We start from the raw sequence: 18,445 nt of genomic DNA on the forward strand, positions 1-18,445 counted from the left end.
AGCTTTGCAACTGCTGTTATCTCCAAGGCCAAGTCCTTTGGCTCTGATATGCAGTTGCTTAGCTATAAGGGGGCTGGGCTGTATACTGTGTTTGAAGATGTTGCTGTGCCCTCATAACTTGCTTGAAATGGTCTGGTTTCAGTTTGTTCCTAGTAAAAGTACTTTTCTCTAAATCTATGGAGCCAAGGATTTTTCTTTCCTAGGAAATGAACAGAGGCAGCCTTGACATGAAGTGTGTCCTGGAGTGGTTAGCCAGCTAAGCCAAGAGGTACTAACCTCTTTTAATATTTACAGGTGAAACTCAAAAAATTAGAATATTGTGCAAAAGTTCATTTATTTCAGTAATGCAACTTAAAAAGTGAAACTAATATATGAGATAGACTCATTACATGCAAAGCAAGATAGTTCAAGCCACAATTTGTCATAATTGTGATTATTATGGCTTATAGTTCATGAAAACCCCAAATCCACAATCTCAGAAAATTAGAATATTACATGCAATCAATAAAACAAGGATTGTACATAGAACAATATCGGACCTCTGAAAAGTATAAGCATGCGTATGTACTCAGTACTTGGTTTGGGCCCCTTTTGCAGCAATTACTGCCTCAATGCGGCGTGGCTTGGAAGCTATCAGCCTGTGGCACTGCTGAGGTGTTATGGAAGACCAGGATGCTTCAATAGCGGCCTTCAGCTGTTCTGCATTGTTCGGTCTCATGTCTCTCATCTTTCTCTTGGCAATGCCCCATAGATTCTATATGGGGTTCTGGTCAGGCGAGTTTGCTGGCCAATCAAGCACGGTAATCCCACAGTCATTGAATCAGGTTTGGTGCTTTTGGCAATGTGGGCAGGTGCCAAGTCCTGCTGGAAAATGAAGTCAGCATCCCCATAAAACTCGTCTGCGGAAGGAAGCATGAAGTGCTCCAAAATCTGCTGGTAGATGGCTGCATTGACCCTGGACTTAATGAAGCACAGTGGACCAACACCAGCATATGACATGGCTCCCCAAATCAACACAGACTGTGGAAACGTCACACTGGACTTCAAGCATTTTGCAGTGTGTGCCTCTCCATTCTTCCTCCAGACTCTGGGTCCTTGGTTTCCAAATGAGATGCAAAGTTGCTCTCATCAGAAAAGAGGACTTTGGATCACTGAGCAACAGACCAGTTCTGTTTTTCTTTAGCCCAGGTAAGACGCTTCTGACGTTGTTTGTTGTTCAGGAGCAGCTTGACAAGAGGAATATGACATTTGAAGTCCATGTCCAGGATGCGTCTGTATGTGGTGGCTCTTGATGCACTGACTCCAGCCTCGGTCCACTCCTTGTGAAAGTCCCCAACACTTTTGAATGGCCTTTTCCTGACAATCCTCTTCAGGCTGTGGTCATCCCTGCTGCTTGTGTACCTTTTTCTTCCATACTTTTCCCTTCCACATAACTTTCTATTTATGTGCTTTGATACAGCACTTTGGGAACATCCAACTTCTTTTGCAATTACCTTTTGAGGCTTTCCCTCCTTATGGAGGGTGTCAGTGATGGTTTTCTGCACAACTGTCAGGTCAGCAGTCTTTCCCATGATTGTGCTTCCTACTGAACCTGACTGAGAGACCATTTAAAGGGTCAGGAACCCTTTGCAGGTGTTATGGCTTAATTAGCTGATTAGAGTGGGACACTTTGAGCCTAGAATATTGAACCTTTTCACAATATTCTAATTTTCTGAGATTGTGGAGTTGGGGTTTTCATAAGCTGTAAGCCATAATCATCTCAATTATGACACATCACGGCTTGAACTATCTTGCTTTGCATGTAATGAGTCTATCTCATATATTAGGTTCACCTTTTAAGTTGCATTACTGAAATAAATGAACTTTTGCATGATATTCTAATTTTTCGAGCACTTTATTTTTTGAAAATAGCCCACGGTGAACTGAATAGTACAGTCAAACATCAACACAGGAAATATTATATGACATTTTGTATTATTCATAAACAAATACAAAAATATGATAATTTTATGTTATATAAATATTTCCAAACTTACCTGCCAAATTTCAGTTCTATAGGTGTCATGGTTCCAAGATTTTTGACACATTCTGTAAGTTGGTTCATTTGTGATATGTTGATTCAACAATTATTGCCATATGATGCATTGTTTCACACAGTTAAAAGTTACAGGAATGTGAATTTTATTAGTATATAGATAACGACAACTAGAGAATGCAGGCAATGCAACAATAGCTTACTCAGAACAAGATTTAAAGTACAGAAATAAATATGAGGGAACTATTGCTCAAATTCATGCCCATTCTGCTGCCCAGAGACCCCTCCAGAGCAGCAAATGACATTCCCAGCAGATAAAAATGGAGCATAGCTTCTTCTGCATGGTTTATACCAACATCCCCCACAAATTCAAATGTCTCCAAATTATTTCCAATTTTACTTTGTTTTGACCATAAATTTGTCCTTGCACCAATCGCCAAGGAATTCTACTCAGGGTGTGTCTGGGTCTTTGCAAGGCGTTGTTAGATGCAAGTAGAAGATTCATCTAGTTAGCTTTGTGTCAGCTTGTCCACATTGGGAGAAGTCCAAGTTTAAACAAATAAGTAGGAAAAGAAATAAACAAGTGAAGTGAAAAATACGGCACTACACTATACTTCTAAGAATGCATTGCAGCCATGGGGGTCTTTCCAAGACGGACTTCCATGATTTAAAAGTCATATAAAATGTAGTGGCCGTGAACAATTAAGCATCTTCAAAGTTCAATAAATTGAGAAAATTGCTTTCAGTGTTCACCCAAAGATAGGTTGCTTAGAAGGTTTTGCCCTCTTTAATTTCCTCTTAACTATTGCAGGTAATTGACCATAAATTGTATGGAAGCAGATCAGAATATGAAGGCACAATTGATAGTGTCCTTGAAGAATTCTCTATTGAACTGATTTGTCTATCGGGATTTATAAGAATTTTGTCCAGTAACTTCCTTAGGAAATGGTATGGTAAGCAAGTTAGATGAAATATTGTTGTTAACAGTGATGGATTTATTATTATTTGTTTATTTATTTTATAAAGCTGTTGAATCTGCACATGCCTCATGGCAAAATATCTCATCACCAAAAAGCAGTAGATTCATGCAAAACAATATAATAAACAAGTATAGAAAAACAAATACAAAGACACGAGGACATAAAGTTTCAGGAAAATTCATTCAGCAGGTTCAGTGCCTGGAGAAAGAGCCAGGTCTTTAGTACTTTACAAAGGACATGCAGGATTGCAGGCAACAAAATCTGAGGAGATGCTATTCCAAAGGCAAAGGCCAGCAATAGAGAAGGCATTTCTTCTGGATCCTGCAAGATGATATTGCCTAAACAAAAGAATCCAGAGTATACCAATCTTTCAGATCTTGCCAGACAAGAAGAAATAATTAAAGGTAGATAGTTTCACAAGTAACCTGGCTCCGATCCATGAAGAATTTTATAGATGAGAACCAGTATCTTGAATTGCACCCAGAAGCTTATTGGTAATCAGTGCAGCTCATGAAGTAGAAGTGGTATATACATACTGAAATATTCCCATAAACACCCCTAGCTTCCAAATGGATATCAAGGAAAGCCCCATATACAGTGCATTGCAACAATCCAGTTGCAGAGCTTGCAACAATGCAATTGCAATCCAATTTGCAGAGCCATGGTCCCCAATTGGCACACAAGATAGAGCTCTGCAAATGCTCTGCAGATGAACTACTGCTGCCATCTGCTCCCCAAGCAGGAACCAGGAATCTAGGAAGAAGCCCCAAATTGCTCACTGAGTCTGTTTAGGGCAGTATGGCCCCTTCGAGGAACAAAAATGGGAAGCTTCCAGAGCCAGAGGGTCCAAAAATCCACAGCCACTTGGTATTGTTGGTTTTGTGAGGATTCAGTTTAAACCTGTTCTCCGTTCAGGTCTCTAAAGATGCCTCATAATGCGACAGAACATTGATGGCATCACTTGGGTGGCCCGGGGATGAGATGCAAACTGAGCATCATCAACATACTGATGGTATCTCACTCTGTGCTGACATTGGTCTTATGTAGAAATTAAATAGGAGTGGGGGGAGAATTATATCCTAAGATACCCTAAAGACCTTGGGCTAGATCTCTCATCACCCTTCCCCCCCCCCGCAATTAAACTGACAAGAATTAGCCCCAGAGAAAAAAGGAAAATCACCATAGCACCTTGTTTTGCTCTCCCAATTCCTTAATCAATCCAGAAGGATATCATAATTGATGGTATTGAAGGATGCTGAGATATCAAGGAGGACCAGATTGTATCACTTCAGCCTCCATTACAGATCATCAAGTGTGATCAGTATCATTTTTGTACTGTGCCCAGGTCTGAAACCTGCCTGCAAGGATCCAGATAATCTGCCTCGTCCAGAGCATTTTCACGCAAACAGCCTGAATAACTTCCCAATAACTTTTTCTGTGAAGGAAATGTTAGAGACAGGCAGAAATTATTCAGCATTTACAGGTTGTATCTGGTGATGGCTCCTTGAGGAGAGATTGAACTTAAACAGTGCAGGACCATCCCTTCTCTCAAAGATACATTCACCACCCTTTCCTCCAATCACCTAGCATCACATTTCTGCCTCTATATAAAATATGTTGCACCAAATTTCTGCATTCTATAAGTCTATGGGTGTTATGTTACAGTAGATCAACTTGCCACTACATTTTATATGACTTTTAAATTAAAATGTAGACATTTAAAAAGTAAACAAAGATGGGGCCTTGGGCAAATATCTGCTTTGGAATTTGAATTTGGCATATTTATTGAGCTGTGGTTTCACAGTGGATAGAATGCAATATTGCAGGCTAACTCTGCCCACAGTTTGGAGTTCAATCCTGACAGGCTTAATGTTGACTCAGCCTTCCATCCTTCAGAAATCAGTAAAATGAAGACCCAGTTTGTTGAGGGCAATATGCTAACATGTGTAAACTGCTCCGAGAGTGCAGTAAAGCTCAGTGGAGCAGTATATAATTCTGACTGCTATTGCTATTGCTGTTATTCCTCATTACTACTGAGAAGAGATATTTACTGCTGAAAGTTTGGCATATATAAGACAACACTTCCGACTAAGAGTAAATTTTAGACATATAATCTCAAACAATGTTTAAATCAATTATCTGTTTTTGTGTCTTGTATATCGGTATCATTTGATAATTCCTAATATGATTATTAATTGTAGGGAAGATGCTGGGAACTTATCCATCAGTTTCACCATTAAGTAAGAGGAGAAATATCTATAATCAAGCACATCCATCTACAGACAAAATTGTGGGCTGTATTGTGCATTTTGTACTTGTAAGTGCGTTTTTCTGGATTGGCAATAAACAGAGTTTTGTGTTCTATATGTTGGTAGATAATTATTATATTCACAACTAGCATGACTTCTCTGTTTGCTGTTTACTGCAACTTCATTAATAAATTAGTAAAACCTATCAAGATTTGGGAAATCCTTTTGTAGAAATTGAGACTATGGAATATTGTTATTCCTTTACCTTTCTGTGAGGGAATCAACTCAAATATTCCAAATTAAGCTATACTTCCTCTGTCCATATTTAAAATTCTTGGTAATTAATTTTACAGCATCTACCACTGATGCAACTATCTATAATAAAATGATCTTCAGATGTATTGGACTGCAACTCCACCTACTCTTGTCAATATGGAAGGTAGTATTTTGCTCTGGCTACTTTAATACATTGAAAGAGAAATATTGTCTTGATTTCATGCTTGAGCAAAATTCTTCAACACTACTGATATCTAGATAAAATACCATTTTGCTGTCCCATTTCTAAATGTTCTGTTAATTCATTGTCTCATATCCTAGTGAACATTTCTATTGTTCGTATAATTAAAGTAAGTACATTTCAGTGATACTGCTCTGTTTTTAGCTATTTCTCTTTCACATTAATCTTGGTAGGTAATTTTCCAGATAAGGGATGTTTTTCCTTCTCTTTCTTTCAGGAGGAGACCAGTCCTGAAGCAATAATTGTACAAGAGCCAGTATGTGTAAAGGCAGAAGATACCCAGGAGACCTTATATGCAAAGATCAAAGAAGCAGAGAACCATGTCTTTCCCATGGCTCTGCAACTGGTTGCTAGTGGAATGGTGCAGTTAAGAGAAGAGGGAAAAATCTATTGGAAAAGAGAAAGACAGGAGCTGATCTGCCAAAAGGAAAGGCAGGATTGTTAATGCTTTTGTAGCAGCAATTTCACATAGTGATGAATGACAATGGTTGATGTTCTGAATTCAATTCTGGTTTAAGTCTGTCACCTCTTTTTACAGTCACTTTTTCCTTTTGCTTATATAATTACAACTTTCCTTCCATAAACTAAAGCATTAGGATCAGCAGTGGCTCTCTGGGGTGAGAAAAGACATAGGTACAATGTGAGTTTCAAATAGTTCCTCTTCCAAAGCCAAATAGCTGCTTTAAACACTGAGCTTGGACTTCTTTTCTATTTGCATTCAAATAACTAAACCATAATTGTCAGGGACTTTCTCACTACTGAGAATTGCCAAAAAGGTCAGCCCAGGAGATGAAACAGTTATAGATGGCCCTGGCGTTTGCTGCCACTATTGCTTCAACTCAGAATATAGGAGCAAGATTGAAAAAAAGAAATGCCTTTCCTTTTCTATTAATTGAAATGGCACAAGGGTAGCCTAATCTTTGTAATCCGTAGTTAATCTACATCAGTTGAGCTCTGGGTTACACTCTCCTAAATCAAAATGCTCCCTAACTTCAGTCATGTTGGCCCTAACATTTTGATTTACAGGAGCTTGTAATCCAGAGCTCAATTGATGTAGATTAACTACGGATTACAAAGATTAGGCTACCCTTGTGCCATTTCAGTTAACAGAAAAGGAAAGGCATTTCTTTCAATCTTACTCCTATATTCTGGGTTGAAGAAATAGTGGCAGCAAATGCTAGGGCCATCTATACCAAAGTAATGTTTACTGCTTATTAAGAATTAAATAGCAAAGAGAAGTGTGTAGATTTTAGACTAGTGTTTTTCAGACTTGGCAACTTTAAGGTGTTTGGACTTCCACAATTCCTTCCTAAACCCAGGTAGATTTTTGACATGGAATGGTCTCAAATTTCTTCTTTCTCTCCTCAATACCATGTTGCTGATCCTGGATAGAATTCCAAAAAATGAAAGTTAACCCCTTTCATTTAACTTGAAGGCAGGGGAGGAGTTCTATCTATTAAGAGACTGAATGGATAACATCATCATCTTCATTAAAAAGTTTTAATGGAAATATATAACAGTTGTGGACTAAGTATATAAATATGAATTAAACTGTCAGGGTTCTGGCAGTTACTCCAATTAAATCAAGAGCCAGACTCCTAAAACTAAAGAGGATTTATTTGAAGGCATGTCCAGCACTAACCCGGGCGCAGCCAACTCTGAGATACATAATTCACTGTCACCCTTGATCCTGCTTTCCCCCCACTCCTCTGGGTGTATCATCCAACGAAAAACGTTCCATAGCCAACAGTCATCAATCATACTCTCCAATTAGATTTTTTCGCAGTAGAAGCTTCAGCCATCTAATCAGTCTTTGAAGAAAATATGAATGGAATGTACTTTCGATTTCACACTGTTGCCTGCTCTTTGACCGCCCCCCCCTTATTTCTATTGCCAACTATAAAACGTGTATACAAAATGTTTTATGGGTTGACATAAACCTGTCCTTGTGCTCAAAAATGGTAAACAGCATAAGTAAAGTTGATAACACAAATAAATTTGAGACTTTAAGTTCATATTAATTATTGGATGTTATGGTCAAGATTTAATTGTTCTGGAGGTTTAAGATTTTATCTTTCTAAGTTTACATTTCATCAGTAAGTTTTGCTCTACAATATCCATGCTTCATGGATACAAGGAAAAAGAAAATTATTACTTTTAAAGGAAAGTAATAACTATTACTTTACTATTAAAAGAAATCTCTGGAAAGTATATATACTAAAGAGACTTCTGACACCTTAAAGGCCAGCCCATTCTTGAAGTCTCATAGTGTAAAGGTTTTATTTCTCCCATTATATTTTGTCACTGACTAATATACACTTAGACTGATATAAATTCAAGTAAACATATACTCACCTAATAGCTGAGTGTTGCATAGATAGAACTTTAGCATTCTAGGCTTAAAAACATTTTACTAATTACTTTGTCACAGTGTTTCTATTACTTAGATCATGTTCCTGTATTCATTGCATTGTAGTAAATTGTTCTAAGCACTTTTAATATTTTAGAAACATTCTAGGCATTAGCATTTTACAATTTTTTACAGTTAAATAATTTTCTAATACCATAGCTTCTTACACTCTGTATTTTTTCTTTTAAAGTGCCTGTTGTTTGATTTGTTGGTCAGTGAATGTAATAAAGATTTATATAATACTGGTACGCAATGTGAATCTCAATTACTTCTCTGTAAAGCAGGGGTCACCAACCTTTTGGACCTCAGGGACCACCAAACTCATAATTTAAAATCCAAGGGACACTAACCGGTTCTGTGGGCATGGCCTAATTTGCGGGTATGGCTTGGTGTGACTGGCTGGGCATGGCTTGTATGTAAATATTATAAATATTTATATAAATATTGAATTTTTTATAAAAAAGAGCAACTTTTACCCAAAATCAGACAAAGCAGGCAGGCAGAGTTGCTCACAGAATCACAGATTCATTCAGAGATCTATCTGCCATCAGCTAGCTCAGTCGGTCACATAAAATTTGCTAGCAAGCAAACTCACAAAATTAACTCACAACACTCCATGTATGCAAATATTGAATTTTTTATTTTTAAAAAGAGCAACTTTTACCCAAAATCAGGCAAAACAGGCAGGCGGATTGAGTTGCTCACAGAATCATTCAGTGATCTGACTTCCAGTTTGTTCCTCGTCAGAGTCAGAGCGGAATCCGCGATCGTGCGTGGTTTCGCCCAAGCTCACTTGCTGGAGGGTCCTGATTGGGACCAGAACCACCCTGGTGGGGTGGTGAAGAAGGGGGAAATCACCTGGAGGGTTGAAAATCCCTCCCAAAGGCAAGCTGCAGTGCTGGTCCTAAAATGGCCGCCACAAAGACAAAGAACACTCCGGGAAACTAAGTTTTGTGCTGGAGCAGAGAAGTAGCGAGCAGAGTGTGAACCAGGCAAAGGACATCGCTTTTGAGGTACCCCGGTATTAAAATAAAGGGCTATCTTGGAGGGAAGTGTGTGGAAGCGGCGACCAGAGAAAGTGAGAAAGAAATTGGATCTTATAAAACTTGGATTGGATTAATTTGGAGGAGAAAATTTAAAGGAAAATACTTTAACACAACAAAGGTTTAGAAATTAAACTGGATAACTATTGAATTATGGGCACTTAAAGGGCATAATTAAATGCTGAAATTGAGTGTTGAAAAGAAATCATAGCTAATGATTGAAATTAGCAAACTTAATAAAAGTATTATATTCAATAAAGAAAGATAAAAAGACTCAAGAACGCCACCTGATGGTACAGGAAAACATTTTAAAGTGTCTGGTCTTCTCAAGAGTTTGGATTTTGGAATTTAAAAGAAAAGAAACTTTATTATTGTTATAGAACCATCCGAACAAAGACTCAAGAATATGGATTGTTGAAAATAAATTCAAAAGATATTGGCTGAAATAATACACTGGACTCTGGGATTGAATATATCTATTAAAGAAGAGGATTTTAACTATTAAGGAAGTGGAAAGAAAAGGAAAAAAGGAGAAGATATAATGGAGAAACTATTTGTTGATATAAGATTGGACTTCCTGAGTCAAGATTGGATTTGCAAGATATAAGGGACATGATAAAAATTAAACTTGAAATGTGCAATTATGTACTACAGAAATTAGAAATGGTGACTCGGCATACACAAGGACAAAATAAACCATAGGGGGAGGAGTTCTATAAAGAAGAAGCCAACACTGGAGGACAAAACAACAATTATTTAAGCGGGGGGAAAGAAATTAGAATTTAAAATTTGTGGTCTGATGGGATGATAAAAGGGAGAATGGATCAGAAAATGGATAAAGGGAAAGGGAAAAATCAGAAAAAGGAAGGGCAAAAGAAAAATCAAGAGGGAGTGAGAAAAGTTTAATAACTGGAATGAGAAATGGAGGGGAATAAGAATGGGAAAAAAGGGAATTAAGAGACCAGAAAACAAAGAGAAATAGGAAACAAACAAGGATGAAAAGAAAGTACATTGTCCAAAGAGTGAGAGATAATGGGTGGGAAAAAAAAGGATAAGGAAGGAGATTCTGCAAGGTAATATGTTGCGATGTTTAAGAATATATTGAAAATAGTATTTTGTAATGTATAGATGATTCATAAGGAGTTTGAGAAAATATAATGTGGAATATATAAATATATATATATTTGTGTTATATACTAGATAGGGAGATTGATATTAAGGTAGAATGAAGGTGGTTAGCTCGAATTATTAACCAGAGGGGACAATTATATTTACAGATAAGGATTGATAAAATGACAAATGTGACAGAAAAAAGTAATATGAGAAATGATAACAGAAAAGAGATGAGAATTTTAGATAACATTGTAAAATAAGATATGAGAATGTATTAATATAACATGAATTGGAATTGGATAAGATAAGCTTAATATTTAACAATAAGAAGGATGATGCAATATGAAACTAAACAAATATAATGAACAAGTAACTATGGTCATGTTTGTATTGAAAATGTGAAACCTGGAACCACACTGATTGCCAAATGAGAATTTTTTATTTTAAAAAATAAAATAAAAGCAGGGAGAAAATTGAATAATGGAATTACTAGGTATGTTTAACTGATATGGTGGTAGGCATTTGGAGAGTTTTGAAAGGTTGAAAATAAGCATTGAAGGATTATGAATTAATGTGAAATATATGCATTGAGAGATATGATTGATATTATTAATTTTGCCTATACTAAAATGTATGATATATTGATGGCACACTATTAATGTATTGTGCAAATCATTCAGTGATCTATCTATCTGCCATCGGCTAGCTCAGTCTTGTCACATAAAATTTGCTTGCTGTGAGTCTGCACAGAATAACAGAACCTTCAGTCCTAAGGGAGGTTCGGCTGTAAGGAGAGCCGAAGATCTAAAGACTAGCTAGAAAGCAAGAAATCCAACCTTTTCCTACTTTCTAGCTAATCTAAATCTCCCGGCACAGCAGAGCAGATGATGGTCGGAAAAAGGAAAAATAGCAATTTAGCAGGCAAGTTTGCAAGGTAAGGAGTGAGTGGGCTGGGAGGGTTCCCGTGGGCCAAGTGGGTGGCGCAGCCTTGTGTTTCTGCGCAGCCTGGATTAATTGCTTTGGGGGGGGGGTGCTCTGGGGGTGAGATTGTGGGCTACCAAAATTTTCTCACGGCCCACCGGTTGGCAGCCACTGCTGTAAAGCACTCAGCCTTAGGATGATGTTAAGGCAGTGTTTCCAAATCATGACATTTTCATATGTGTGGACTTTAAATACTTAGAATTCTCTCTCTGTATCCTCCCTCTGGCCATGGAGGATTCTAAGAGTGAAGGTCTGTGCATCTGGAACTCATAGATGTCAGAATACACTGCTCCAAGACAATACATATTACAAGAAAAAAGGACTATTACCCCATCGAATGATTTTCTAGGCATAAGAGACCTGGTGGATGAATCCATCTTCCCCATCAAGAAGATTGCCTCACAGTTTAGCAAGAGTAGCAGAGTAACAGAATAACAGAGTTCGAAGGGACCTTGGAGATCTTCTAGTCCAACCCCCTGCTCAGGCAGGAAGCCCTATACCATTTCAGACAAATGGTTGTCCAACCTCTTCTTAAAAACTTCCTGTGTTGGAGCACCCACAACTTCTGGAGGGATGCAAAAGGTATACAGTTGAAACCACTTTCCACTATTAATATATATATTCTGGATTACTGTGAAATGACACAAGAGATAACAGATGACTATTTGTGTTAAATGGCCTGAAAGAGGAAATCTGTGATTTATTTCAGACCTCAAAACATTTAATAAATATTTTTCATCATCAGGCTTCTCGAAACATCATCTTTTTAGTTCTCTAAAAATCAACGGTTGTTACAAGTTATTTTCAACTATTCTACCAATAGGATGTTTGTTCCACTACAATATTAGAAAGAAAACCATTAATATAAAAATGAATTTCAAAACATTTTATTCGATTGGGAATTAAGATCATATAATCTTTGGATATAAAAACAAAGTTAAAAGGAATGTTCACAGTAATTGATGTACGTTGGCTTCTGATCATTTAAGTTAGTAACAAAAATATAGTTCAATGGAACTGAATTGTTTATTCACTTTAAAAGACAGTAATAACACACTTTTTGAAAAAGTAGATACTATTTAGGCTCATAATTCCATGTTTATTTTCATTGAATTTCTGTTTGTCTTCTTAATATTAACTGTTAAGATAAAAATATCCTGGAAAAAGTCTGTTGCTTGATTCCATGATTGAAAAAATGTACCATTTGAATGTTTCAAGTACAATATATTTAGAAAAAGGGGTGGAAAAAGTTGTCTCATGTAGGAAGTCAGTTACATATAGACCTGGTATTGAATGATACTACTTTATTCAATAATACTGCTATTGCTGTGTTCAGAGAATTTAGTACAGGATTTCAAAACAAAAACGTTTGATAGTATTATTAGGGGAAAAATGAGGGAACTTGATTCTGAATTACCTTAATACTTAATAGGAAAAGCTATCATTAATACTGTTAAAATGCTTAATTCATAATTGTGATCATGACCTGTTCTTTTTGTGGTGCCTTTCTTAAGCTTGAGTTCAACATAGAGTCTGACCCCTTGAAGCAGAATTCTATGATAGGTAACAGGCAAATAAAATGACAAGCAGTTTGTGGCAAATGACATACTTTTCAGATAACAACCAGTTATACTGTGGATGGACTAATCACACAAATGCCTTGTCACTTAGACCTATCTCCATTTAGTTCTATTTTGAATGTAAAAGGAAGTTCATTCCTTTTATTTTGGGGATCTATTGGCCTGAGGTGCTTGGTTAAGATTTTAAATCCTGTTGCCCTATGCCAAACTCAGAAGCCAAAATATGCACCAGAATTGTTGCTGTTTTTATACCCTCTATTTTTTAGTTATGCTTTTCCAAATTCCAGCACAGTTTCCCATCTCTCCCTAATTGAACTGTTCCACTTGCCACTAGCTGCATAGCAGCTGGGAAGGCTTTGTGTTCTGCCTCCTTCACTCTTTCTGACAAAGTTTTCTCTGTGTCTCCAATCTTCACTGGAACAGCTTCTTGAAATATTATTGCTCCAGCATCAACTTCTTCCTGGAAAGAGAAGAATAAACAACTATAGCAAGATGGCTGTAATTTAAAGCAGTGGTGGTATTTAGCCAGTTCGCACCAGATCGGGCGAACTGGTAGCAAGAATTTGGCGTGGGTCACTGAACTGGTAGTAAGTTCTGGCTGGCCATGCTCCCCCATCTGTTGCCCTCCCACCCAATGCTCGCTCACCCCGCCGCCTGCCTGACATTCGCCTAAGGTATTTCTTTTTTTCCCCTTCTGACAATCAGTTGTAGATAAGATCAGCTGTGCCGGGATTTCCCTTGCTGAGGCCTAGGAAGGCAAAAAATGGAGGGAGGAGCTCAGGCCCACCCTCCATTTTTTGCCTTCCAGAGCCCCAGAGGAGCCTTAGGGGAGCAAAAACGCCCCCCAGAGGCTTCTCTGAGGCTAGGAAGCTCCCAAAATGGAGCTTGGAGGGGTGTTACCTGCCCCTCCCATGCTCTGTTCCTTTTCTTCCAGAGCCCCAGAGGAGCCTTAGGGGAGCAAAAACGACCCTCTCAGAGGCTCCTTTGTGGCTAGGAAGCTCCCCAAAACAGGTGAGGGCTGCAAAAAAAGGCCATCCCCACCCAGTCACATGGCCACACCCACCAAGCCACTCCCACAGAACGGGTAGTAAAAGTTTTTGAATCCCACCACTGATTTAAAGTCATCTGCAACAACAAAGGATACCGTGAAAATGGCTAACTTAATTATTCAACGATCAAATTACTATTGACTATTTATCTAGGGGTAGAATCTAGTATTCTTGTCAGTATTCCAGTTGGTGGGGGGGAGACAATGTTTGTGTATCCATGTGTGTGTATTTTTCCTATGCACATTTTTAATGTCTTGTTTAGTTTTGCTTTGTCAAAACTACAACATTACAGCTCAGATCCCTGATTACCTTACATTGAGTTTCTATACTTTGCCCTCAAAAGCTGTTATGAGCAGTTAAGCTGGTAACCAAAGGCTTTAAATTAAATTGATCAACCCAGTAATAAAAATAAGCACATACAGCCACAAAGTGCACAGTGCAGCCAGTGACACGGACTCCAGCCTCCAGGACCAGTTTATGGGCATTAGATCCTTTAAATGACGGCAGCAAAGAAGGGTGAATATTCAAAATTTTTCCTAGGGAAAAAAAGAGAATACATTGCTGTTAAATTCATTTTTCTAATTTTATAAAAGTAGAATATACATTAATGTCCTTGCATAAAAATAAGATCAAAACACTCTTTCTCCATTTAATTAAAACACAGTAGAAACTGTGTAATGCCTCTCCAATGCTGTAAGATAAATTATAGTTTGGAAGTGGTCATTCAAAATCTGAAACCACAGAACAAAGCTTACTGATAAATCTTGGTAGGTGTTAAGAGAAAAATTGCCAAATCAATGACTAAGAACTCTGTTTTCATAGGGCACTGTTTAGATAGTATGTGGGAATTCGCAAGTAAAGGGAGAAATAAAGCCCAATTCAAGATCTGAAGTCTAAATTATGACTATATAATGCAACATGTAAAATTTGAAATAACACTCTATAAGCATCAATGTATGTTTTAAATGTCTATTATCATGTTTCATCAGGACTTATTAATCACATTTGCAATACAGTGCATATTGGGATTGGAATCAATCGAGCTCCAACCAATCCATTGTTATGATACTTCAACAAATTATCATCTAATCTAGTACTGTCTACTCTGACTGGCAATATTTCTCCAAAATCTCAGGAAAAACCACCATCAATCTACTTTTGTGATCATTAGAATAATAACTATAGAGAATTAGCACCCACTCTTCTCCTAGAAGAATGAAATATTCTAAGAAATATTAAAAAGGCAGAATATTATATTTTCTCTAAAGGAGAAACGTGTTTCTAAAGACATAAACTCAGACCCTCAGCTCCCTGACCTCCCCCAGCAGATATTTTGGTGCCATCTACAAGACAAAAGGCTGGGCCAGCTTATCTACAAAACAAAAGACCTTCACCCTCAGGACATATTAGGGTCAGCCCTCTACCCATCTCACCACATGGCACCTGGGAAGATTGCATCATCCAGCAAGATTCAACCAAGCCTTGGACTTAAGACAACCTACAAAGTTACCCCTGCATGGCCCCATGGGAGTCTGACAACCAATCAGAATACATTTCTTTCACGGGAACAGGAAGCAAGTTCAAAGTCCAAGAGAGAGTATAAATCTCTCTCTCACACACACCCATGTGCTCAATTGCCCAGGGCCTCAAACTATGTGGTCCTGTCCACCATTAAAACATCTTTCCAAACAGCCTCCATGTTACCAGTGTCTTTCTCCCTGCTTGGAACTGAAGCCAGATGGACATTTCTTCCAACACAACCTTGGAACTGAAATTTGGACTTTCTGCAGTACTTGTAAAAATCAGTCTGTAGATAAGTCTTTTAAAATTTATAATAAACCTTTAAGAGCCTGCATTTGTATAGCAGATGAAACAGGCATGACCGAGTTCCAATTTTAAAAAGATTAAGCCAGTAGAACAAATTCTCATTTAAAGAAAAACGTAATACTTTCATGTGTCCTTGTTCTGTTTAATTGTCTCTTTTAAAAGAAACACCAACATGTATTCCCTGAGCTTCTCATCATACTGCGCATAAAGGCTCAACTCTGAAGGGTAGCCTATAACTCCCCTGGTTGCCTTCTCACTCCAAGACTTGTATTGCAAGGGATCAATTCAAATGTCTAAAACAACCACTTGTCTCCTGCAGCCAGCTACGTAAAGAGAAAAAAAAGAAAGAGGTGGTGGTCCTTTTCACATTGGGCTTTCTAATATTTCTTACTCTAAAATATGCTTGCCTGTGATCATACGGTGGTGGTGGTAGAAATCAATTGTCTCTCTAAGAGAGCTGCAAAAATATATTTAAAAAAACCCACAGCAATAATTTAAATTGAAGAGATAATAAATAGGAAGATTTTTGCCCTCATCTTAACTAAGTATAATCTGAGCTCAGAATAGATGGTTATCAATAGGGGGATTCTTGCCATGTATCCTGTTTAGTAATAACATGGAGAATAATGACATTGTCTCTTACATCAGTGCAGTTTTTAACTTAACAAGAAGCGTCTGTGAGAAATAAAAGGATTAACTTCTAATCTATTTGTCTCTGAAGAGTTTTAAAATAATTAAATTGAGAAGTTACTGCTTGAGGAAAGTGACTCTATAACAAACTGTTTGATATGTAAAACACAAAAGTCCTCACCTTCCCACTTGCTAACAAAAGGGCCAGATAAGATGCGCATAAATCCAGCAAGACAAATCAGTTCTACTGAAAACTCCCTGAGGACTTGATCAACGGCACTGTCAAATTCTATACGATTGCTGTAATCCTTGTGGCTAATTACCTGAAATATAAAAACAGTATAAAAACAGATGTAACACAGTCTAGTTATCCTAAATGCCATCTTCTTCCAGTAAGTTGGACCTCAATTTCCACCATCCTCAGTCATGATAATTGATGGACTGTGGAGCAAGATTAGAGAAGTCTGACTTTGTCATTTTTCCATTAAATACAGAAAAACACTGATGCTTAAAGCTTTATCTTATTAATTGGAATTCATTTCAGGAGGCATATGATATATCAAGAACAATATATCATTGTCTACATGATAAATTTTGGCCCTGAACACCAAGACCTTGCCAAAACTATGGTCACAAGCCATGGTCATCCCCATCTTCAGAAAGGGAGACCCACAGACCAATCTCCTTATTCTGCGTCACCTGTAAAGTCATGGAATCAATTCTTAACCAATCCATTATCCTCCACTTAGAGACAAACAACCTACTCTCTAATAAACAATTTGGTTTCAGAAAAAAACTATCCTGTAATCTGCAACTCTAACACTGCAAAAACATATACACCACACAACTTGATCAGGGCAAAGCAATAGACGCAATCTACATGGACTTCTGTAAAGCCTTTGATTCAGTGGTACATGACAAACTACTCCTAAAACTAAAATCTTATGGTATCTCTGGACACCTGCATAACTGGATAGAAGCATTCCTGTCAAACAGACAACAAATGGTCAAAATTGGGAGTGTCCTATCAAATTCTGTACCTGTCAACAATTCTGTACCCCCAAAGCAGTGTTCTAGGACCAACTGTCTTCATGCTCTACATAAATGACCTCTGTGATCATATTAAGAGCAACTGCATTCTCTTCGCTGAGGATGTAAAGCTATTCAACACCACAGACAATACTACTACTCTCCAAAAAGACCTTGATTATGTATCAGAATGGTCAATCGAATGGCAACTTCAAATGTCAACAAATAAATGCTCTGTCTTACATATTGGCAAAAAAAATCAGAAAATAAAATACAAGCTAAATAGTCAAGACCTTGTTGAGGATCCAAACTTTGTCAAGGACCTTGGAGTACTCATCTCAAATGATCTAAGTGCTAGAGCCCACTGTAACTACATAGCCAAAAAGGCATTAAGAGTTGTTAATCTAATCCTACGTAGCTTCTTCTCTGGTAATATTACACTACTAACTAGAGCATACAAAACATTTGCTAGACCTATACTTGAAGACAACTCATCAGTCTGGAACCTATATCATGTATCTGATATAAACACAGTTGAAAAAGTGCAGAAATATTTCACAAGAAGTGTTCTCCACTACTCATTGCAGAATACCTTATGCCACCAGACTTGAAATTCTAGATCTAGAAAACCTAGAACTACACCGCCTCCGGTCTGATCTAAACATAGTATATAAAATCATACACTGCGATGTCCTACTTGCAAATGAATACTTCAGCTTTAATCATAACAAGACAAGAGCACACAATAGATACAAATTCAAGGTTAACCGCACCAAGCTTGACTGCAGAAAATACGACTTCAGCAACAGAGTGGTTAATGTTTGGAATACTCTACCTGACTCTATGGTTTCTTCCCCAAACCCCAAAAACTTTAATCTTAGACTGTCTACTATTGACCTCACCCCTTTCGTAAGAGGCCTGTAGGGGGCGTACATAAGTGCACCAATCGTGCCTACCGTCCCTGTCCTATTGTTTTTTTTATTTTTCTTATAAGTATCTATT

At 37.6% G+C, this 18,445-nt stretch overlaps 2 protein-coding genes across 3 annotated transcripts in view; one reads left to right on the plus strand and one right to left on the minus strand.

Moving 5' to 3' along the window:
- LOC113436266 (trifunctional purine biosynthetic protein adenosine-3-like) overlaps positions 1-6,776 on the plus strand; it is a 42,328-nt gene extending 35,552 nt beyond the window's left edge. Inside the window, exons 20-22 of the mRNA XM_087937607.1 lie at positions 2,847-2,988; positions 5,217-5,332; positions 5,999-6,776. Coding sequence (XP_087793733.1) covers positions 2,847-2,988; positions 5,217-5,332; positions 5,999-6,226 — 486 coding nt within the window. The 3' untranslated portion in view covers positions 6,227-6,776. The remainder of the gene's footprint in view (positions 1-2,846; positions 2,989-5,216; positions 5,333-5,998) is intronic.
- A 5,423-nt stretch (positions 6,777-12,199) lies between these two features.
- The window catches only part of LOC113436265 (trifunctional purine biosynthetic protein adenosine-3), a 49,276-nt gene continuing 43,030 nt past the window's right edge, over positions 12,200-18,445 (minus strand). For both annotated transcript variants that reach the window (XM_026700570.2, XM_026700571.2), the window contains exons 20-22: positions 16,596-16,737; positions 14,378-14,493; positions 12,200-13,368 (exon numbers count right to left, since the gene is read on the minus strand). In XM_026700570.2, the coding sequence (XP_026556355.2) occupies positions 13,171-13,368; positions 14,378-14,493; positions 16,596-16,737 (456 nt within the window). In that variant the 3' untranslated portion in view covers positions 12,200-13,170. The remainder of the gene's footprint in view (positions 13,369-14,377; positions 14,494-16,595; positions 16,738-18,445) is intronic.

This window comes from Pseudonaja textilis, chromosome 7 (genome assembly GCF_049901715.1).
Source record: "Pseudonaja textilis isolate UNSWEBS1 chromosome 7, rPseTex1.2, whole genome shotgun sequence".
Taxonomy (NCBI): domain Eukaryota; kingdom Metazoa; phylum Chordata; class Lepidosauria; order Squamata; family Elapidae; genus Pseudonaja; species Pseudonaja textilis.